This window comes from Danio aesculapii, chromosome 20 (genome assembly GCF_903798145.1).
Source record: "Danio aesculapii chromosome 20, fDanAes4.1, whole genome shotgun sequence".
In the NCBI taxonomy this organism is placed as follows: Eukaryota; Metazoa; Chordata; class Actinopteri; order Cypriniformes; family Danionidae; genus Danio; species Danio aesculapii.
In genome coordinates, this window is record NC_079454.1 from 29,851,512 (window position 1) to 29,874,768 (window position 23,257).

General features: G+C 36.1%; 2 protein-coding genes across 5 annotated transcripts in view; both read right to left on the reverse strand.

The window, feature by feature from the left end:
• Positions 1-3,110: 3,110 nt before the first annotated feature.
• On the reverse strand, positions 3,111-18,321 carry srsf5b (serine and arginine rich splicing factor 5b). 3 transcript variants are annotated; one of them, XM_056480863.1, is made up of 8 exons: positions 18,231-18,321; positions 17,862-17,990; positions 16,780-16,850; positions 13,193-13,300; positions 10,473-10,542; positions 7,846-7,919; positions 7,613-7,720; positions 3,111-5,143 (listed from the first exon to the last, which is right to left on the reverse strand). In XM_056480863.1, the coding sequence occupies exons 2-8, from the start codon at positions 17,985-17,987 to the stop codon at positions 4,834-4,836; spliced, it is 867 nt and encodes a 288-aa protein (XP_056336838.1). In that variant the 5' UTR covers positions 17,988-17,990; positions 18,231-18,321; the 3' UTR covers positions 3,111-4,833. The 3 variants fall into 3 exon arrangements, with proteins under 3 accessions (XP_056336838.1, XP_056336839.1, XP_056336840.1); XM_056480864.1 differs by having other exon boundaries at positions 17,862-18,007; XM_056480865.1 differs by lacking the exons at positions 3,111-5,143; positions 7,613-7,720; positions 7,846-7,919 and adding an exon at positions 8,187-10,187.
• A 2,454-nt stretch (positions 18,322-20,775) lies between these two features.
• susd6 (sushi domain containing 6) overlaps positions 20,776-23,257 on the reverse strand; it is a 42,961-nt gene continuing 40,479 nt past the window's right edge. For both annotated transcript variants that reach the window (XM_056481054.1, XM_056481056.1), the window contains exon 7: positions 20,776-22,883. In XM_056481054.1, coding sequence (XP_056337029.1) covers positions 22,858-22,883 — 26 coding nt within the window. In that variant the 3' untranslated portion in view covers positions 20,776-22,857. The remainder of the gene's footprint in view (positions 22,884-23,257) is intronic.

Below are 23,257 nucleotides of genomic sequence, written 5' to 3' on the forward strand. Positions count from 1 at the left end.
TCGATTACTTACCATTCACTTGTTCTAAACCTCTTAAGAGTTTCTTTCCTCTGTTTAACACAAAGGAAGATATACTGAGACATGGTGGAAAGAAGCAGCAATGGACTTCCATAGTATCTTTTGTTCCTATAAATTCTTTAGAATATCTTGTTTTGGATTCAAGAAAAAGAGTGTAATTGGTCAGGAAATGAGGCGACATGGTGGCTCAGTAGTTAGCGCTGTTGCCTCACTGCAAGAAGGTTGCTGAGTCTTGACTGGGTCATTTGGCATTTCTGTTTGGAGGTTGCAAGTTCTTCCCGTGTTCATGAGGGTTTCCTTCGGGTGCTCCAGTTTGCCCCACAGTCCAAAGACATGCGGTACAGGTGAACTGAATAAACTAAATTGCCCATAATGTATGTGTGTGAATGAGCGTGTAAGGGTGTTTCCCAGTACTGGGTGGAAGCTGGAAGGGCATCTGCTGTGTAAAAAATATGCTGGGAAAGTTGGCGGTTCATTCTGCTGTGGTGACCCCTGATTAACAAAGGGACCGAAGGAAAATGAATCAGGAAATGTTTGTTTTTTTGGGTGAACTATCCCTTTGTTATCATTTAAATGTGAAACACCATGTCCACTTAAAAGAGTTTTTGCTAAATTAGCAAACAAAGATGTCATGGTTTCTTCTTAAAATGTACATAATGTACTGAATTTAAGTAGTTACAGGCAAAAGTTGAGGTAGTAATGTGTTGTGTTTACATCAGATCTAATGTACTGATACACGTGTGATTTCTTCAACGTTTTGCATTCATATATAACATTTACATTTAGTAGACGCTTTTATCCAAAGCGACTTACAAATGAGGACAAGGAAGCAATTTACACAACTATAAGAGCAGCAGTGAGCAAGTGCTATAGACAAGTTTCAGGAGTGTAAAGTCTAAGAAGCAAAGCATTAGTAAAATTTTTTTTTTTCTTGAGAGAGAGAGAGAGAGAGAGGAACATTATGGAACATTAACATATAAGGAACATTATGTAAACCTGTGTGTTTCTGGTGTGTTTTTAATAATCTTATTTGTATTTGACAGCTGCAGGAGTTTAAACTGACAAGGTTTTTAAGCATGTTTAACAGTATAATAAACATTTATGATGAAGAACTACAATGTCACATGAGCATAATAGACATTAAGAAATGCAATACATATTTTTTTCCACAGAGCTACCAAGATACAGGCTGTAACGGCTTCAGTTTTGCCTGCCTGCCAAGGAGGACGGGCAGCAACATCTAATTTTAAGAGACACGAAAGTTAATTAAATTTTTTTAAAAAGTGGACGTTTGACAGCAAGGTATAGGCATGGTGTAATACATTCTGGAAATGTACAATACTGGCATATTGTAACATGGGGAGTGACAGAGACAACTGAGGTTTGGATCCACGTGCAGGTTTATTCGATGTCAGGGAGGCAATGGTCAACACAGGTGCAAACAGATGTATGAAGGCAGTCCAGAATCGTAATCAAACACAGGCGAGAGGTCGGAAGGCAGGCGGCAGACAAGGATAACTAGGTAAACAAGGCTAGGGTAAACACACGGCGAAACAAGACTAAGGAACCGCGTTGTAATGTCACTTTACAGTAAAACAAGACTCGGCAAAGGCAGGGAGTGTGTGTGTGTTGTTTAAATAGTGTGTGTAATCAGTCTCTGACAATCCTCAGCTGGTGCAAGTGTAATCAGTCAAAATGAGGAAGCATGTGTGTTTGTGGAACGGAGTGCATGTATGAAAATGTAGTCCATGAATGGCGGATTTGTAGTCCATAGGTTATTGTGAGGGTGAGTGCTTACCAGCGACCTCTGGTGGTTAGAGATCGCTGGTAATCATGACACATATAGCGTATTATTTTTTTAATGTGTGGAGAGTTAGAAATGCCATTCATCTCAACGTAAGTTGATAACATGGCTTACACAACTTAATGTTTATCTTTGCAAGTGAGTCTTTATGGAAACATTTTCTATGTGGCTCTCATCTGAGAATGCGATGTGATCATTACTGCAGGATAAAGTCTTAATGACAACACTGATTAGCACTACAGGAATCTGCGGAGTCTTTAAAAAAAGCAACAGAAAGCCCATAAATCTATGCAATGACATTTCTGACCTGTTGTGTAAGACATTAAACCCACCTTACGATCGATACAGATTTTTATTCAACCCTAGCTGACGTTTTAGATTTTTTATTTTAAATGCTCAAGTTTAGAATTATAAAGTATAAATGGCTCATTGCTTTGCTATAAAGGGCCCTTATTAGTCAGCTGGGGTTGTGTGGAGTTCGAAGCTCCCTAAATATAGATTTTGGACTCTCAATTAATCTCCAATCACTACATTTAATGGAGAAAATTAGTACATCCAAAAAAAAGAAAAAATTGACTAGAAGACTCACTGGAAGATTCACATTTTCATGTTTATATTTCTATAGCGATTTTACAATGTAGATTACAAAGCAGCTTAACTTAGAAGTTCTAGTAAACTGTGTCAGTCCTGTTTTCAGAGTTGAAGGTCAGTTTAGTTCATAATTTGGTCACTGCTCAAAGTTCAAACACTGAAGAACAAATCCATCGATGTGCAGCTCCACAAGTCCCTAACCAAGTAAGTCAGTGGCGAGAAACAAACTTCACCATTTGACAGAAGTGAAGTAAAAAAACCTTGAGAAAAAGCAGGCTCAGTTGGGCACGACCATTACTCTACTGGCCAAACTTATTGGAAAACTTCCCTAATTTCATTTTCAAGGCTTGGAATCAAATAATTGTGAAATGTTTAATCATGAATAAATGTTTAGTCAGAAATGAATAAATAAATAAATATTCAATGAATGAATAATTAAATTATTGTCAACTTATTGTCCAATTGTAACTGTACAACTATAAAAGATAAAGGCATTTCATAAAACCTTTAATACTTAAGCTAAAACAATGAATGCATCTATCGCTTTGTCTAATTGTTCAAAACCGTAATTGAAAAAGTTGAATTCCTTAATGTTAATAAATGTGTACTGTAGTGTTAACACCTTTTTTTTTTTACATAACATTAAATATGAAATGTTTTTACGTTTTCAAATAAAGAATTAACTCCACCACACAGCTTTCGAGGAACATTTTATTTTTTATTATTATTACAGTGCTACACAAACCTTATAAATGTTCAAAAGCATTTTCTTATATAATATTTCCATCATGGTACAGAAAGGTGATTCATATTCAAATAAATGAAGAACATGCATCAAAACATATCCAGACAGAACCTGAAGTAATACATATCAAAATCTCATTCGGTTGTGTAAATAAAAGAACTACCCCCCCCAAAACAATTCCATTTAAAAAAATACCACACTAAAATGTGTATACACAATGAGAAATTAAACACATATGAACAGGCTAGGGGTTCACTAATGGAGAACAAGATTTCTTTATTCATGCACTGTGGAGGAAACTCAGTTAATTCTTTGACTTCAATTATAATTTAAGCATCCACATTACAAACAATCTGCACATGTAATCAATCAACCAATCACGTAACAAAAATAAACAGTTATTTAAAGATTAGTGTATCAGAATGACCTGCAAAGTATCAGAAACTCAAGACATTCAATTTATTATTTAGATCTGAAATCACAAGACTACTTGCTTTGCTTCTCATTCGGATCTTGGAATTTGTAACCATAAACCTTTATGAGTTGCTAAATGTCTGTCTTCTCATAATACTTTGCATTATTCATGGTCAAAGCAACTGAAACCCATCTTATTGACTTGTCCATAAATGTATTTATACAATTACAGAATCTCAACCTTAAACCTCAAATCACAATTCTACACACTTCAGACATGAACTTAAAAGTAAAAATCTCCCAAAAATTAAAGTCAGGCCATCAATTACTCACCCTCAAGTGGTTTCAAGCCTGTTTAAGTTTCTTTTTCTGCTGAACACACACACATTTTTTGAAGAATAATTAGAAACTAGTAGCCATTGACTTAACAGTATGTATTCCTACTGCAGATGCCAACGGCTTTCCAACATTCTTTAAAATATTTCATTTGTTCAACAGAAAAACAAAACTCAAATGTATTGGAACCACTTCAAGGAACACTCTGCTTTTTTTTTGGAAGTAGGCTCATTCTATAACGAACCTTAAGTCAACAGTGGAGTTTAAACTTCTTTTAATCCATTCAGATTATTTCCAGGTCTGGTGACACTATTAGCTTAGCATAAATCATTGAATCGGATTCGACCATTAGCAAAACCACTTTTGATAATTTTCCTATTTAAAGCTTGAGTATAGTTTCTATTCATATTGGCCTAGAAAATAGCAGCTGTCAGTCTTAGCACACAATGTAACAATAGAAAAGTCATGCTTTAAATAGAAAAATCATCAACTCTTTTTTTGAATTTGAGCGAGATGCTAACGGTCTAATCTGATTCAATGATTTATGCTAAGCTAAGCTAAAAAGTGCTCCCGCCAGACTTGGAGATTGGCTGAATGGATTAAAAAAATGGCAAAACCAGGCTGTTTAAACTTTAGGTGACTTGTAAAATTAGCCCAATTCCCAAAGAAATGGAGAATTCCCTTGAGGCTGAGTAAAACGAGCGTAAATTTTCATTTGTGGGTGAGAAAACCCATTAAAAAAAAGAAACAAAAACAAACAGCTGTATAGTCCTGATTTAAAGCAACTCTGCTGTCAAATACCCTTCATTTACCATCAAAGCCTGTGTTGTAAAACTCCTGGCATGGAGAGAATCTGCCCCTCCTTTTCTAGGACCTAAACTGACCAGAAGACAGGACATATTGCTGTGATGGGACTTCCTCAGACTCAATGGCGGCTGTCAGTGGATGGGGAGCGAGATCGGGAGCGAGAGCGGGAACGAGATCGGGAGCGGGATCGGGAGCGGGATCGAGAGCGAGAACGGGGTGGATGCTGTGCTGAAGTTGGAGGAGATGCTGATTCAGGACGAGGAGCTTCTTTGGGCCGCACAGGAGAAGCGCTGGCTGAACGGGAGCGACTTCTGGAGCGGTTGTGAGATTTAGGGCTGTGAGAACGAGAGCGGCTTCGAGAGCGGGAAGCGGAGCGGCCTCGGGAACGAGAACGGGATGAGCTGTTCGAGCGAGAGCGAGATCTGGATCTACAAAAAAGGAAAAACCAATCTATAATTTCGATTCAAAATCAAATATCATTGAACTCAATCAATATCTCACGATTCATGTTCATGCTACATTTAAATGCTCCACTGCTGCATTTATTTAATAAAAATTCACTAAAAACACAAAAATTGTGAACATTGTTATTCATAACTACTATCCTCTGATGCATGAATTATCAAAATTCTCTGTCCAAAAAGTGTTTCTTCTTTTAGGGCATGAAAACAATCTAATCAATCAAAAATATGATATTTCAGACAGTTAAAGTAATGTCCAATCTAGTGGACCACATGCGCCCGAGCAACAAACATAAAAAAGTATGAATTTGATGTCGAAAATTATTAAATACCAACTGTTTTATGGTAAATCCATGAACAATTACTTAATCCTCTGAAAAACATTAACGTATTTATACACATTTTAACACTGTATATAACACCTATAACATGGTCAGTTCATCAATCTTTATGAGATACTAAGCATTATAGGCCATATGCAGATTTGCTGCTTAGCAGACACTGCTCAAAATAATTGTGCTGCTTAATATTTGTTAAAACATTGATTTGAACTGACTCCCATGATTATTTGATGCATAAGTTTAAAGGATTAAGGATTTTAACATAAACGTCTTTACAGTTTACAAAACGAGGGTTTCTGCAGTTTCACAAAGTCAAATTTAAGACTTCTTAAGGCATTTTTAAGACCGTTATAAATGAAATTTGAGACTTATACAGGGCTAAACACTAAGGAATTTTTTTTCGGTTTGTCATGTGGAAAAGAGGTTTACTTGCCTCATCAAAAAAAAAAAAAAAAGGTAATTAGTTATTTCTTTGGCACATATTTCAAATAATGTGTCAAAATAAGCAAACCCTAGTAGTATACATGCACATTTTTAACATAAGTTCTTAAAAAAAAAAAACAATAGTATATAGAGTTTGGTTGAAGGTTTTACAAATTTAAGACCAAGACAAAAGGTGCGTTCGACTTCATGCAGCACTGTGCAGACCGATTGAAATCTGTCTTAAATCTGTGCATGCCGGTTAGAAATTTTGTCCGGATTGACGCTGTGCCAACACCACGTGACTGTCACATCTGGCATTAAAGTTTCGCAACAGCGCTCCGAGATCAGACGATTGATTCAGCTGGTGCAGTGACTGAAGAGCGGCGATGATGACACCGATATTACACGATTGGCCGAGTTCACCGCATGACAACAAACACGCTTTTCGGGTTTATTATTGGACAAATTCCATCTCACAAATTTCAAAACAAACAATTAACTTTTTATGCCATCTCTTTCTTGTACACATTGTGCTTATTAAAAGACTACAAATATTTTACTGCAGTAACCATCTTTTGTTAAATAATTTGTTTATAATGACTAGATTGTTTAGGTTTAATCTGCCTTTTTATACAGACTACTGTATTCAGCTCCATAAACGATTTAAATGATCTATTTTAGTAAACAGCCTAAATATTAACTCAAATAAGCCTTACAGACTTGTAATAAAATAATTATCATAATTGATCCTGACACCCCATACAGGTTTCTTAAATTAAGTAAAAAAATATTTTATTAAATATCAAAATATATGATTATAAAATAGTTTATTTCCTGTCAAGCCGTTTATGCAGAAATTTTAAAACAATTGATGTACATGTTCTTTCCGGGAAATTTCTACTAAGTGTAGCTCATTTATTTTGGTCCATTAGTTCAATCTCTTCAGATTAAAGTGCGTTTTTTAAAATGCTTTCATTATCTAAAATAATCTTAATCATTGTCTAAGACTTAATCAAAACACATATATTGGTGTAATAGATATAAAACTATGTAAATAAATGTAAACCCCTTTTTAGCATATTCAAACAAGAACTGGAACAGTATTGACATACCATTCAACATCTAGTAGCCTAAAGACTGATGGTTCAACACCTAGAAGTTGTGCTTATTGTTTTGTGTTCAATAGGTCCATTTGTGGATATATATATATTTTTTTATGTGCCCTCTCATTTTCCCCTTATTTCTCATGCGTTTGTTATATAAGCTACTTAAATTTAATTTATAATTCCCTTATTGTTTAAACACAAACTATAGTTTGTAGAGACTATATTTTGTTTTATCTGTACTGTAAATATTTTGTTATGGCAATCAATAAATGAATTAAAAATAAATAAATAAATGATCACGCCATGTGATCGGTCATCATGACTGCCGCAACTTTGAGCCCCGAAGTGTCCGGCTTGACAGCACTGTATTCAACTCCGCCCCTGCCTGTGCTCGGCTAATCTCGTTGATCACCGCCTGCAGCTGTGCTTCATGTCGAATGCACCTAATATTTCAGTGAATGTAAGACTTTTTAAGGCCTAAAATTTCGTTTTTAAGAAATATAAGACTTTAAGACCCCGCAAAAACCCTGAAAAAAATCCAAAATTTCAGAACTTGAATAACTCACTTTTTCCTGGACGCCTCAACAAGTTTGATTTTCCTTCCATTGATCTCCTTCCCAGACAACTTCTCCAGGGCATTTTTCAGATCACTATGAGAAGCAAACTCAACCACGCTGCAGAAAGATAGAAATATTCAATAAAACAGCAAAAGCAGGAGTACAGTATCAATCAAGATTTTATTGTATATTCAGCAAACAAGCCACTGTGAAAGCAACAGGAATGAAAACACCTAACTCACCCTTCATTAAGATTTGGCCGATGGGCATCTGCAAAAGTAACCTCTCCAGCTTGTCTCATGAAATCCTTTAAATCCTACACACAGCACACACCAGCATTCTGGAGTTAGATGATCTTTTTTTTCTTTTACACTTGCTATGAAGTATCAGAGTTAATAAACAATGAAAGTTGGGGTCCGAGAACATCTCAGCTCAAGCTCAACCTTGGACCAAGTTCAGTGCGCTGCACATAAAACATTTAAATCAAACTGGAGAAAAATTAGCATGCAGCCAAAATAGTGTAATATTTAGTTGCGCCGTATTCACCTTATTCTTCGCGTACAAGCAGGCGCAGCCATTTGAATTTAGCTCGAGACTTCCAGGATCATTCACTTCCATTCATTTTTAAACGCTGATGTTGCAAACTGATGTTTTATTATTATATTAATCTACTTTGTTTATATAGTCATGAACACAATTGTTTTTAGAGCAAGTAGTTTGACTGTTTTCTGCGGTTTATTATTCCTAGTCATTTCTCCCAAAGGCGACTGAATTGGAAGTTTGCGAAAACAGGAACACTTCCGCATTGAAGAATAAGGTCAATAAAATGTGTTTCATTGTCTTTCAAATTCTATCGTGTCAGTTTGAATATTGCTGTTGTTGTTTTTAATCTTTTTCTGGACTATTTCAATGTTTAAATTTATTTATCATAAACTAAAAACTTAATCAAATGAACTGAAATCATGTAATCAGAAACTACGATACATTTATTTTTCCTTAAATTCAGTTTTATACCTTTTTAAATTAAAGCATGAGTGAAATTTTGTTTTTAAAAAGTACTTTGGGAACATTCTATTGAGTTACATTGGTGTTCTACATTATTATTGTGATTTCTTCATTTTAAACTATAGGTCTCAAGCTGGATTCCTGGAGGTCCGCAGCTCTGCCCAGTTTTTCTTCAAACCTAATCAAACACAGCTGATCCACCTAATCAACTACAGACTATTAAGCAGGTGTGAGTTGGAGGTGGTTAAAGCTAAACTAGGCAGATCTGCGGCCCTTCGGGAATTGAATTTTAGACCATTGTTTTAAACCTTTTTTTTTTTTTACAAGCTATTCTGAAAACAACTTTGGTGTTTAAAAAAAAAGATGTCACTAATTTAATTTTACATTATTACTTTTAAAACTACATAAGACTCCACAGTTACAGTGGGTCGTTCCAGATCTCTTCAAGTTAAAGCAAATCTTTATTTGGAAGGTTTGTTTCTTGAATTTATGACAACAGATTTTCTCAAATAAAATAGTAAAAAATGTTTTTTTGCCATTTAATATTCAGACAGCAGTACAAGCTGCTATACAAGTTGATTAGCTGTACAGCAATTCATTTCATTTATTCATCCAAATTCCACTGCGAGTTATATAGTAACTCCCATTTTAAGACTGGAATCTGGGTTTTTCCCATCAAAGAACTCATAGGGTCCTAGACAGAAAAGAATGTTCAAAGTGAAGCCAAGCAGTCACCTTTGATTCACAATGTGACAGAGCGCTTTGAAGGCACAAATCAGCCCGTTCCATGGTCTAACTGATCTCTATTCAAACCTGGCAAGTTACCCGGGCTTCTGAAATGTGCAAACACAAAGACCTCTGTGTCTCATGGGGCCAAAATCAATCAAAGGAACAATGTTGACCAGGGAGATTTTTGGAACGCTTTGACATTCTCGGACCACCAAACTAAAAGAGGAACTAAAAAGCTCGTAATAAAAAGGCCCCAGATTTAGCAAAAGGTACATTTACATGGCAAATGCATTCTTACCAAAACACAAGTGATTACAGTGTGGCAGAGCACAGGCATTCCTTCCATCAATCGTACCCTATTTGTGCCGTCCCCTCAAGGGCACCGAGCGTCAACAGCGAGGAAGAGATTATAGACTAATACCTGGGAACGTACCCATCGGGCTGGGGTGATAACCTGGAGATTTTATCCACGGCCACGTGTGTGTGGGACCACCAAAGTGCAGTATACACCGATCGAAGGCTCTCAAATTACCGAACCCCTCGATTGACTGTGTTTGCCAGAGATTCGCTCTGTTTCTCTCTTTCTTTCGCTCTCTCTGCCCCTCTCTCTCTCGATCTCTCGAATTCGCTCTGTCTCTCTCTCTTTCAGCTCGGCACCGTCACAAACTGCGCTTTGTAGCGGCGGCCGCTGCGTCTAGAGCGAGACGGCATCACTCTCAGAGACCTCTCATGCGATCGGCGGAGGTCTACTAGTCGTGGGACTCAATGGTAGTGGATTAAGCAGAGAGAGGGACCCTGTAGGGCTTAACTCCACCATTAGCGAGCTCTTCCATACGACACAACAGTCAGGCTGGCAAATAGAGGGGTGAACAATTGGTTAAAACAAAGGCAAATTGACTTAACCTTAGTGTTTCCTGATCTCTAGCACTTAAGGAAGTAGTTAACATATGACCTTCAATTTTTGAGAGTAATCTCAGAATGCCATTCATTAACATTAAAAGAAGCTAGAAATTGTAACTCTACATGATGCACTTATACATATGAAGGAATCCTTATTGTCTTTGTTATTATATGCAGTGTTTGGGAATACAACTGGCTCGTCAAAACTTGAGAAAATGAATGAATGAATGCTCACCTGCCAGCTCACTCTTGATGATAAATTCTCCACGATGAGGCGATTCTCGGTGCGCATTGGCGGAGGGTTCCTGACAAGTGAAACGTTTTGAGTTAGTTCATTTATAATGTACAAACATGACTAAATAAGACAAAATATCATGCTTATTTGGGCAAATAGCTTGGAGATTTAGTCGAACTTTAGCTGAAGTTTGGGCTTGGGAAGATGTTTTTGAACAAAAGCCTCAAGAAGCATTTTTTCCCACTATTGTTGTGCAGTTTTGAAAATATGCAGATTTTTTTCAGGATTGTTTGCCTACAAAAATCTATTTAATTGTTTGAAAACATTAGAAATGTCTTTAAGACTTCACAAGATCTATAAAAGTGACTATAATAACTATATTATCACCTACACCATATGTGTTGTTTTATATGCTATTTGAAGCAGGAAGAATTCTACGATAATGGCTGCCAATATTTTCACTGTTCATCAGCTGTCTTGATAATAGTGGCTTTAGCACAGAGTAGTTATAGGAACTCAGTCAAAAGAAAAACCCAACAATCCCTGTTCCCCAACACAATCGCCCCTTGACCAATTCCTAGTTTCCGCTACATTCATTCTTCAATGGTGGGGTGCCACACCAAAATTCATTCCTGCCAGGGGTACACTACAGCTTTTCATTCAAAATCTTTAGTTGTTGCTGTTTTTTTTAGCGGGTTATAATCGCACCAAAACATATTAAAATGTAGGTGAATTATAACAGATTCAACTTTTCTGTAATCGTAGTACTGCTGTGCGTAATTAGCTCAACCCTTTAAGGTTTACATGCTGACTGAGTGACTGACAGGGCTATGCGATGTGTGAGGCCAGCAAACATGACGTAGCTTTTAGTTATGATGAACACAGTTTCCGTAATCGTACTTTATTTCCAGATAAAGGTCTATGGTTCTGCATACAACGACTTTAGCTTGCAGGAGTTTATGGCTGTTTCACTTTACTTCAGGATGCATCAAATCCATTTTGTAGGTGTATTGGAGACATTCATAAATATTCCTAGCAAACCTAATAAATGTTGGAGACATACTTGTTACATACACTAAATTGCACTTCAGCAGCGTTTATTTGAGTGCACAAGAAAATCTGCACTTGAACAGCATATATTTGAGGGCATGCAATAAGTTGTGCACGAACTTAGCAAATCGGCATGCGAGCAAAGAGATTTGCACGCTTGTATTACATGAATGCACTCTCGACTAGTAGTACTTACAATATTTGTCATTGAAATAATGCCATAGGTAATTAAAAGATCTGTGTAAAAGGCCTGCCCCCACAGCTGGCAAAAAAAATCCCAGAGGAAACACTGCCTTTACCTGGTTCTGTTCACATGGCACTATGTATTCTGAAGTGATGTAAGCTGGCAGACATTGACATCAAGAACTACTTTCATTATGGTCAGTGCAATAGCCTAGTGGTTAGCGCGCTGACATGTGGTGCAGTAGCACCTCAGGGCGTCCTGATTTCGAATCCCCGCTCTTGGACATTTCCCGTCCCTACCCCCTCTCTCTCTCCCCCACTTCGCTTCCTGTCTATAAAACTGTCCTATTCGCTTAATAAAGGCAAAAAGGCCAAAAATAAATCTTTTTAAAAAAAGAACTACTTTCATTATTACAAATCAACAACTGAAAGATGGAGTAGGCCGTGATCAAAGCTGTGTTTTCACTGTGACTTGTTTCATGATAATGGGATGGAATAGACCCTTAAGTAGGTGCTAATTTAGTTCCCTTAAATTGTGCTTCTAGACATTAAATGCAGTACGAACATGGTTAAAAGAGGTACCATTTGCCAAAAGTTTAGTAAATGTGAAAAAGTTCCTCTTGTTCAAAGGCTTCTACACTTTCGTTATAGTTGTGGATTGTTGTTCTACATTTACTAATCTTTAATGTTATCATTACAAATACAATTTTTGGTGTGAATAGGCTTTTATTTTTTACTTTTGATGAATAAATGCATCCTTGTTGAGTAAAAAAAAAATCAAAATTTCTTAAAAAAATAATCTTACAGAACACAAACTTTTGAACTAAGGTTGCACAATACATCAATTCTGTATGGATATCACAATGTGATCATTTGCAATAGTCACATTGTGAAATATGCAATGTTTTGTCTGGATTTATAATTTCACAAGTGTTTATAATTTCACAAGTTTTTTTAGGCCTGTGACGGTATGAGGATTTTAAAAACAGTCAGGCATAAGAAATTGTACCGTTTGTAACTTAAAAAAATTAATAACGATTCATTTTGTTGAATTGTTTATATAAAGACTATGCAGTGTTATTTTACATTTGATTATTCAATTACTGTGTACCTGAATACAGTTAGACTCCTCTAAAAACAATAACATGATGTTTATTTATTTTGTATCTTTTTCTTTATTGAATTTATCCATGCTTGTATTCTTATTATATGTTATGAATATACATTCCCCTACAAAATAATCCCAAAGAATCAAAAAGTATAAATTCCTACCAAATAGTTACTTATCACCTAGGGAAATTGTATTCATATCGCAATATGTAATAACAGACTAAAAAATATATTGCAATGTTAGATTCTTCCAATATCACGCATCCCTATTTTGAACTGTAGTGTATGTACACGTAAAGAGAAGGTTTATATGCAATAAATAATAACATCAACAAAAATAACACACAAGGAAAGTTTACTTAAAGACTGACACTCACCTTCGGCTGTCCTGAGAGCCACGACCATATCGAGCAGGGAAACGTCCTCCACCCCCACGACCTCCTCGGCCTCCACGCAGACGAACGCGTGCATGTTCAATGGTCACTCTGAAAACAAACAAAATAAGATCCCTCATATGCGTGTCTGCCTAATTTAACAGTTCACTCCAAAAAAGTTTTTTTTTTAACCCTACCACCTTCAAGCCATGACAAACACAGTTGAAGTTTGACCAACAACAGGCCATTGGTCTTAGCACTTTGCCAAATAGGGGCCATAAGTGCCCTACTCTAATCGAATGTTAACTTTAGTAAATGAGTCTATAATAAATTCTAAAGTGATACAAGCCATAGAAGACAAAAAAACTGTTCTAATTTTACAACATCTAACCTGAGCATTTCAAAATCATATGTGAACCACAAAACTAGCCATAAGTGTCAAAATTGAGATTTATCCATCGTCTGAAACCATCCAGTCATTTATAGTTTGTTAGGATTGGACAATAATGGTCCAGATACAACTATATAAAATTTGAAGTCTGAGAGTTTAAAAATAAATCTAATTAGTGAGAAAAATCACCATTTAAAGTTGTACAAATTCAGTTTTTAGCAATATAATTACTAAAAGCTTTTAAATACTTACGTTTACACATACTTTTATAAACTTTGGTTAAAAAACCTGGGTGTTATTATTGATAGTGACTTCAAACTGGATAAACAGATTAATTTAGTAATCAAAGCCAGTTTTTTTTTTCCAGTTGAGGCAATTATAAAAAGTAAAGCCTTTTATGTCTTTTAACAACTTTGAAAGCATGATCCATTGTAGATAACTGTAATGCCCTCTATGTGGGTATTAGCCATGCCTCCCTTACTCATCTGTAGAAGGTGCAGAATGCTGCTGCTCATTTGCTGACAGGGACACGCAAACGAGAACACATTACAGACATACTGGCTTCCACTTCAGTTTAGGATACAGTTTAAGATTTTAGTTTTTGGTGTTTAAAGCCTAAACGGACTAGCACCAAGATACCTGTCTGCATTAATTCAATTGTACACTACACAAGGGTTTTCAGAAAGGAGGTTAAGTTAAAACTCAGAGTATTTTAACCCGGAAATGAGAGAAACTCTGGGTTTTCCGTTTCAAAATGGCAGGTTTGTTAAACTCGAGAAAGCAGGGTAAGTCAAGCCTGTTTCTTAAAGTGAGGTAACTTTAACTCAGAGTTAGTTACTGTGGTAACTTACTCTGTGAACCTAACCTGGTCAGGAGCAGGTTTTATTCTCTAAACTCTGAGTTTCTGTCGGTCTCCTCCCCTTTTTTAAAGACGAAGCAGTATTTCTCGCCTTACGTTTCCACCCACCTATTTTAATGCTCATTTTGGAGATGCGCATAAAAACGATTGATGGAAACGTCACAATGCACATAACTTAAAAAATATGCATAAACACACGCATAACTGAGTAGGATCAAGTTTTATTTGATAGAAAAGGTGCGCATTAACTGCGATGGAAACACTTTTACTGAACGAATTACACTATGTGCATTAAAAAAAGGTTTGTTATAAGAGATTACATGATGAAGAAAATATGTGTGAATGGACAAACCAGCAGGCTGAGCACATTGTAACACATCTTAAATATTGTTTTGGTCATTCATTCTAAAATGCCTTAACTGTTTCAGTATTAAAAGTTATTTTATTATTAATGACCTCCAGAGCGTCTGTAATGTGTCAAGAGCGTCTGTTCTTTGCGTCTCATGGCTTTAAATGCCACCACGCGTTCATTGTGTCAGCATTGTCTTCTGAGGCGCAAGTACATTTATTAAATAAAGAAAAGATTGACGCAGCTTCTTCTACCGCAGTAAATTCTGTTTTTACTGTTGATTTTTGGCGCCCGTTTAATAAGTGATGATTTTGTTCTCTTTGACTCGTTGGATGGAAACGCTGCTTCATTCGCACATCTTATGCGTTATTCCAGTTTTGCACATAAAATTAATAAACATTTTTGGATGGAAACATAGCTATTGCCTACATTTCAGTCACACAAAGAACAAGTCACATAAGAGAATGGCTTGTCCTTTTTTAATAAATAATTAGCTTAAATTCACTGACCTTCGACAGAGACATGTCCTGTAACTAGATTAATGGGATTATTATGCTTCCTAAAACTATTGTTTAGTTCTGCTTACATTCTAAATGTCATATCAACTTTTATCACTTGATCAATAAAAAAGGCAGACACACACTCCCAAGTGCACTTTTAAATCTATTAAAACGTGTATAAAAGTGGGAACGCGTGTAAAAAGTTTATAAACGTCACACATAACATTACTTATTTTATTATACTTTAATATTTAAATACTTTAAATGTAAAATTAAGCATTAACTTGAGCTGTTTTCCCACGCTAACTGTCTGTTTCACTAATGCAGTGGTGTTGCTTTTTAAAATAGATGGTCATATTTGCCATAACTCTGCATGAGCACATCAAATTCAGCTGGAGAAAGAAACGGTGATCTCTTTTTTTAAGATGTTTCCATAGTCACTCGTAATATCTGTGCTCCATTGATAATGCCTTTTTATAGTTGCAGTGTGCGCGCTTAACTCCGAGTTGGTCTACTCAAAGTTGATTGACCCAACTCAGATCAGCTATTCTGAAACTGAAAACTCTTGAGTTTTTAATCTCTTCGTAAATCAACTCAGAGTTCAAGTTTAAACTCCGAGTTGGTTGAACCTACCTACTGAAACAGGCCCCAGATCAGCTACTTTTGGCTGTTCCACGCACAATGTTAAAAAACAGGGTGGATTGTGCCTTTGCAGTGGTTGCTTTTAAACTCTGGAATAATTTGCCTCTCCATGTTAGGCAGGCCACAAGCCTTTCTGTTATTCAATCTAGTCTTAAAACCCATTTTTACTCTTTGGCTTTTAATACCATATGAGAGTCATGTGTCTGTTGTATTTGTCCTTTGTTTTAGAGGGTGTATGTGTGTATAGCACTTTGGTAAGCACTTGTTTTTAAAAAGCGCTTTATAAATCAACATTGACTTGACAATAAATTTACAAATTTACAAAGTCTTCATGCAACAAGACCTTTACTTAATATTCTAATGATTTTGGGCATGAAATTAAAATCTATCATTTTGACACTTCCCACAAATACACACATGCAATTTATAGGAGTGGATTTGTGGTCCAGAGTCATATCAGCAAATATTTTTATGACGGCATCAGCTGCCTGAAATGAAGAATGCGATCAACATGACTGATATTCAAAATGGTAAGCGAGCTCTGCTTTGTTTAAAGTTTGTATATTTTGCAGTCCTCGTTCCAAGTTCCTTTTTTAATTGAGGAATACAGTCTATCGATACCTGATAATGTAGACTGTTATTTCTTTGCGTAGGTCGTGCATACTAGCTTACAGTCTGCCATTTCTTGGTGTGAATTCTGGCTGAGATGCAGTCCATTCGAGGCGAGAACACGTTTGTCACCACAAGTTCTTTGATGTTAGTGTGGTGCATCAAAGCCTTTACATTTTCTCTTTTTTTTTACTGAGGTAATACAGGGTGTAGTGAAATTGGCACAGATGAACAACATACCTCTCATTGCAGAGCTCTTTTCCATCAAGCTCATAAACAGCATCTTCGGCATCTCTTGGATCATCAAATTCCTGCAGGAAACAAGAAAGGGACATTTACATGTGATCTTGATCATTGATTTATTATATTAGAAGAAAAGACTACGGATTTTAATATTCTTTAAAAATCGCCTTTATTCACATAGGCTAAATGCTTAGTTGTTCATTATTTTAAATTATTATTATGTACATTACTGTTTAAAAGGTTGGGGTTACTGAGATTGTTTAAAAGAAATGTATTTACTTATTCTGCAAAAAAAATCATTTGAATTTCATTAAATTAATTTGTAGCTAATTGATCAAAGTTCATATATCAAAGAGATCACTGATTTAAGATCATGAGATGCTGAAGTGATGCTGCAATTTAACTTTAGTCATTAAATGCAGAATTTGACTTTCCCAAACATCTGAACGACGGTTTAATTGAAAATGTATGACAATACAAGTATAAATTTGTAGTTTAAATTAAATAAGCCCCTGGCAGTTTAACAAAAAAAAAATACATATATAAATATTTGTGTAAGTAAACTATGACAAGCTAACATTCATGTTAAGCCCTCTTTAAGGTCACATCCCTTATTTTTAATTCAGACTTGACATTAATATAGTTTGTTACGATAAGTTCAGAAAAATGTATTGGAAAAATGATAAAAAATGTACTGGAAAACAGTTAAGAGGTTAACCATGGTATGTAGTAAAATTGTGGTTAAACAAATGATAATCAATGTGCAAACAACCACGGCAACTACATATCTACTATAACAAAACCATGGTTGGCTTATAAGGGGAATGGGTTCAAAGCAAACACGATGATTTTAGAACATATCGATTTAATAGACAAAAGCAGTCCATTACAATAGGTGCCCATAGCGCTGCCTATGTAGTCAGCCCACCATGTTTTGAAACACAGCCTACCAGGTAACCCAACTGAGGTTAGGCCAGTGATTGACGCTTCTTCCTATGCAACACAACTGCATGTTCTTATGTCAATAGCAAGCTCATTATATCGTTCAAGAAAATGTCTATAACCCTTTCTAAACTTACCACAAAACCGAAGCCTCGTTTGAGGTCGATGTCTCTGATTCTGCCGTAGCCCTTGAAGAAGCGCTCGACGTCCTTCTCCCGCGCAGAGGGGTTTAACCGACCGATGAAAATACGACAACCGCTCATCCTCTTTAAAACAAAGACCACTGCATGAAAAGAGTCGTCAAATAACGATACTTAGATTCTGCATGTGCCAAACACCGACGCATTTCTGAATCAATGAAGGCTTGAGGCCTTTTATGAACCACAACCCATAACGTTACTCAAACAGAGTTCGTCAAATAACCAATCACCACGCAAAACAATCGCTTCAACAACACATCCGTTAAATTCTAAACACAGATGAACATTTTCTTTCAGGTAACGTACCTCTGTTTAATGTTTCTCCTGTGAATGTGTCGTGCCTGTGCGTGCGAACAGCTCCTCACACAAAATGGAGTCAGTCAATAAATGCAGAGCGGAGAGCGACGCTCAGCGCTGATCTGAGACCAGTTCAGAACAGAGGACGAGTGGAGAACAACTGTGACACACTACAATCAGCTTTAATGCCAAGTAAACACATAATGTAAATGTTTGTCTTGGCGACACAGGCTTAACACATCTTCGTATTATAGTTTTTACTGTGTATGTTTTCAATTATTGAATAAGCACAGTACTGTGCTTTTTCAATAATTGAAAGCATATAATGAAATAATTTGTGCTGTGTTTCTTGTTTATTAGTCTATTAACTTACTTGATAAGTAACAAAGACTGACATCTTTTTTTCTGACCATAAAATGATTATATAGTCTAAGCATACACTGTAGCCGTTCTTTAAAACTTTTGAACTGGTTCACAAAAACAAACAACAGCAATTCACTAATTAGCTATTTATTTAATAAAGTTTAATGAATTCTGACTGCTTAAAAACGTTAATTTAGCTTTACATTAGTTGCAGTAGCTTCAGTTGTTAAAAAATAATAACCCATATTAAAAGGCTGATCAAATAAACAGAATCTATGCGTTATTATTGGTTTGAGTCGGCTCTTTAATTGTACAGTTCAAATGAACCGACTTGCGCAAACGAGTCGAACCTTTCCTTTTTACTTGATTAGTAATTAATTGTCTACCAAGCATATTTATTCAGACAATGAAAACGGTTAAAACAACACGCAGCGAATTGTTCTTGTAACAGTGAATCAGCTGTTCAAAAGAATCGACTAGCAGAAATGAATCGGACTTCGTATTACTACCTATGATTACTACACCTAAACCGTTCACACGAGGATCCATCACTAGATGGAGCTATCGCACAACATTAAGGAATTTAACCATATAATAGATTGTTGAAAGCATTTATAGACCATTTTGATGGATGTAAACGATAACAATGGTTCTAATATATTTCCCGTTTTACATTTTAATTTCCATACCTTTTCGATAATCCAAATAGAGCCACATATTGATGAATAATGTTATGACAGCTGTTTTAACATTATGATTGAATTGCCCCTTGCTATAGTTATGAAACAGTTTGACAACAAGCAGGAAATTTTCATGGCCCAATGACATGACCACACTGAAATGGTCTATAGAGTAAATCACAACTTGACAAACACCAAAATACATGAATCGCATGTGCACTTCAAATGAAAGCTTTAATTAGAAATAGTTATATACACACTGTAGAATTAAATTAAACTTTATACAAATATTAAAATACTATTTTCACACCCACAGCAATGTACAGAGGAAAACCAAAAGAAGTGTAATGAGGGATGGGGAGCTGAGTGGATGAGTCAACTTAAATTACATTTGCAGAAAAACACCGTACAACAGTGTTTCACACACATCCTGGATATCCTTTTTTTAACTTGCATCCTTTCTTTTTTTAAAACTTAAAAACTTTCATGCTCACTGGAAAATAAAAACGCATATGAGGAAGTACGGGTAGACAATCTCCTGTCACATCCTCCAAAGGAGTAAAACCCTACGTCTGGAAATCAACAAGACAATGTTTATGCATAGAAAAGAAAAAGTAAGGCCATAAGGAAACTGAAGACAAATTACCATAAAGCCAGTGAGATGGAGGAAACGCATGATTACAAAGTGAGAAATGTATGAAATGTACAAGTTTTAAGGCAGCAGTAATATTTTGCCTTCAGTTCGCATGAACAAAAAAAAATAAAGTAAATCAATTTACAGAAACAAGCCAGGAACACTCAACCGAGGATGTGCAGACAGGCAAATTTGCCCTCTCTCTCTCTCTCTCCAAAGTCAGACACACAAAAATATATATATTTTGATGCATGACGACAAACATCAGAATCGCGCGCCAAACACAAGGGAATATACACATGAGGTGGCAAAGTCCAATGGACAAGGATGTAAAACACAAAAAAAAAAGCATTTTAAACAAAAGATTCATTGGTTTTTCAAATGTACGTTTGCCAAAAGAACATTGCGAGTGAAGAACAAGGCCATTTTCTGGAGCTGTATTAAAATTAAAACTATAAATAAATTTACATTCTTATAAAATCTATTTTTTTGTGGATTAATTGGAGTTATAGTGTGAGTAAAATGTTTAGATTTGTTTTTATTATATCCTGGAATGATAACATTTTCTTAAATGTTCAAATAAAAATAATAGTAATTTAGAAAATAAGAGTTGGTCATGATTTTCATTTGTTGCGGTTAAAAATCCAGGCTTACACCACTACATACTGACTTCTTAACTCTTCAAACGTTAAGACTTTAATATAGACATGTTTGAAAAATTAGTTTTGGTTACTTCTCTGGAAAAAACAAATGCTCAAAATGACATTTGTATTTTTAATTTGGACGAATTTGTTGTTGCTCAAACACAACTATAAATCCTGCAAATTTTCAAGTCAACAGATATTTTTTTACCCGATTCACTGGATGTAATAGGTGTTATCAGCTGATAGATATGGGCTAGTAGTGGCCTTCTGCACCTACTGGTAGGCTCAGACGGCTGTTATCATCCATCCACATGGCTAATCCACTATACTAATATAGAGAAGACTCCAGATTCAGATCTGTTTTTACATTACTGTGATGGTTGGGGTAGGCGATAATAAAATACAAATAATGGGAAATTTCATTCATTTTCTTTTCAGCTTAGTCCCTTTATTAATCCAGGGTCACCACAGTGGAATGAACCACCAAAATTATCCAGCACGTTTTACACAGCGGATGCCCTTCCAGCCGCAACCCAACACTGGAAAGCACCCACACACTTTTGCACGCACTCACTTTTACACTACAGCCAATTTTAGCTTATTCAATTCACCTATAGCGCATGTCTTTGGACAGTTGGGGAAACACAGGGAGAACATGCAAACTCAACACAGAAATGCCAACTGACCCAGCCAGGGCTCGAACCAGCGACCTTCTTGCTGTGAGGCGATTGTGCTGCCCACTGCGCCAGCTACACTAATAAAGAATACTCCAGATCTAGATCAGTTTTTACATTACTGTGACGATTGGGTTTAGGGTTGGGGTAGACATTAATAAAATACAATTAATGGGAAATTTAATAAATAATAGAAATAGTTCTCGTTAACCACAGCCGTATGTGATCTATGGCTGATTAACATTAACAGCCTTCTGAGCCTACCAGTAGGAGTACAAGGCCCCAACTGGCCCATATGAATCGCCATATGAATGTGATGACATTTGAATCGCCGGAATTTTTTCAAAAGATGCAAAATGTTGCAAGATTTGATCCACAGTGCATTAAAACAATGCACAGCCCATTTCTGATAGCATATCTGATTAACTCTCTTTTTAAATACCATCTTAAGAACAGATGGCGCAAAAAAAACAAAACAAAAAGCAAAGGATGCTCCTATCCTTGACGGTGATCTTTAAAATATCAGCCACATGTGTGGTTTCATTTTAGTTCCACCAAATAAAAGTGAATTAAACTTCCTTAAATTATAATACAAATCATATTAGTCAAAACTGATAAGGTACAGCCCAGCAATAGACCTTCTCCACAATCTAACAAATTCCTTCTGGAAAATGAACATAAGTGATTAAAAAAAAAAAAGAAATTTGCTTTTTTTACTTGTGCGTGCAACACATAAACATGAGGGAGACATACTTGCTTTCAAATGAAGAAATAAGATCAAATTTCTCGTTGATCTCAGAAGTTGATCTCCCTCACTTTAGACGAACAGACATGTAGACGAGGAACATCCATTCTACTTAAATAACATTTCAATTAGAAAAAAGATGGAGGTATCAAAACTGTTTCCTATTTTGGGGACGAAAAAAAGCCTAGGTGATGCTTCAGCCCTCTTTGAATCACAACAGCCACAGTCACACAGGCATCAGAAACACACACACACACGCAGAGCACAGCACAGGTACATCTGGACAAATAAAAAAAGGCAAGCATGTATTTGAATACAGTACAATGCAAATGGGTTTAACCCTGCGTCTCGCACAAGGTCAAAGCGTGGAGATGGTGCCGTGTGTCATGCTTTGATGCCGTGCTCCTGTGTGTACGCGCGTGTGGAAACAGAAAAGAAAATTCAAAAAAATTGCACAGAACATGCAGCATCAAAGAGAAAAGGGCCTGACTTAGCAAATCCTTGCTGAACTCTCCCTTTCGCAAGAGGTCACAGTCATTGACGGAGTGGACGTCCATCACGTAATCTGAATGCATTCGCTTGTAATTAGAGAATCCTCGCCGTGACGAGGTAAGCCTGTGAGTGCAACTGATTATTATTAGCACACCTGCAAGAAAAGGTGCAACGTGTTAAACTTGAGCGTTTGCGCATCCCTTTGAAGGGTCGTCCGGTGTAGCTGTAGCTGTATGGACCCCATAGCTTGTAGACCCCCAAGGCGGGCGATTTTGTTAGCTGAGGGACAGCTGACGGGTCGTATTTCGGGTGGTTGTGGGAAGGGCGAGTGTTTGGTGAGAAGCTTTTAAGGGTTTTATAGTCCTGACCAGCGATGACAGAGAGAGGGGCAGATGCACACAGACTCAGGCTTCCTTTAGCAATGGAATATCTGAAGAAAAAAAAATGGAGAAGAATTGAGGTTAGTGGAGAAAACGAGGAATGTAGCTCATTTTGATATGATTTTTTAAATAAAAAATGATAAAAAAAAAATCATACAAATACTGACTTTAATGCATGTATTAGTGAGAGTTTAATTGACCCTTTTCACTTATGACGCATTTAACGTTCATCAGCATCTTAAATCCTTTACATTTTTTATATTTAGATAAAAAAAAGTATGCATATACACATTTATATATTTACATTTATATGCATTTACATATGTATTATATCATCTTTGCACCAAATTACAAAAAAACTAACTACCGCTTTTGCAAGGTAATTCTAATAACTGATATATTTTATCTTTGCTATGATGACAGT

What these genes read in the sequence shown, in the direction of transcription:
- srsf5b (XM_056480863.1), bottom strand. Translation starts at nt 17,987, where the DNA reads ATGAGCGGTTGTCGTATTTTCATCGGTCGGTTAAACCCCTCTGCGCGG. An exon ending in AACGAGGCTTCGGTTTTGTG is followed by an intron (nt 16,851 to 17,861) that starts GTAAGTTTAGAA and finishes TGTTTCCTGCAG; the next exon opens with GAATTTGATGATCCAAGAGA. An exon ending in AAAGAGCTCTGCAATGAGAG is followed by an intron (nt 13,301 to 16,779) that starts GTATGTTGTTCA and finishes GTTTGTTTTCAG; the next exon opens with AGTGACCATTGAACATGCAC.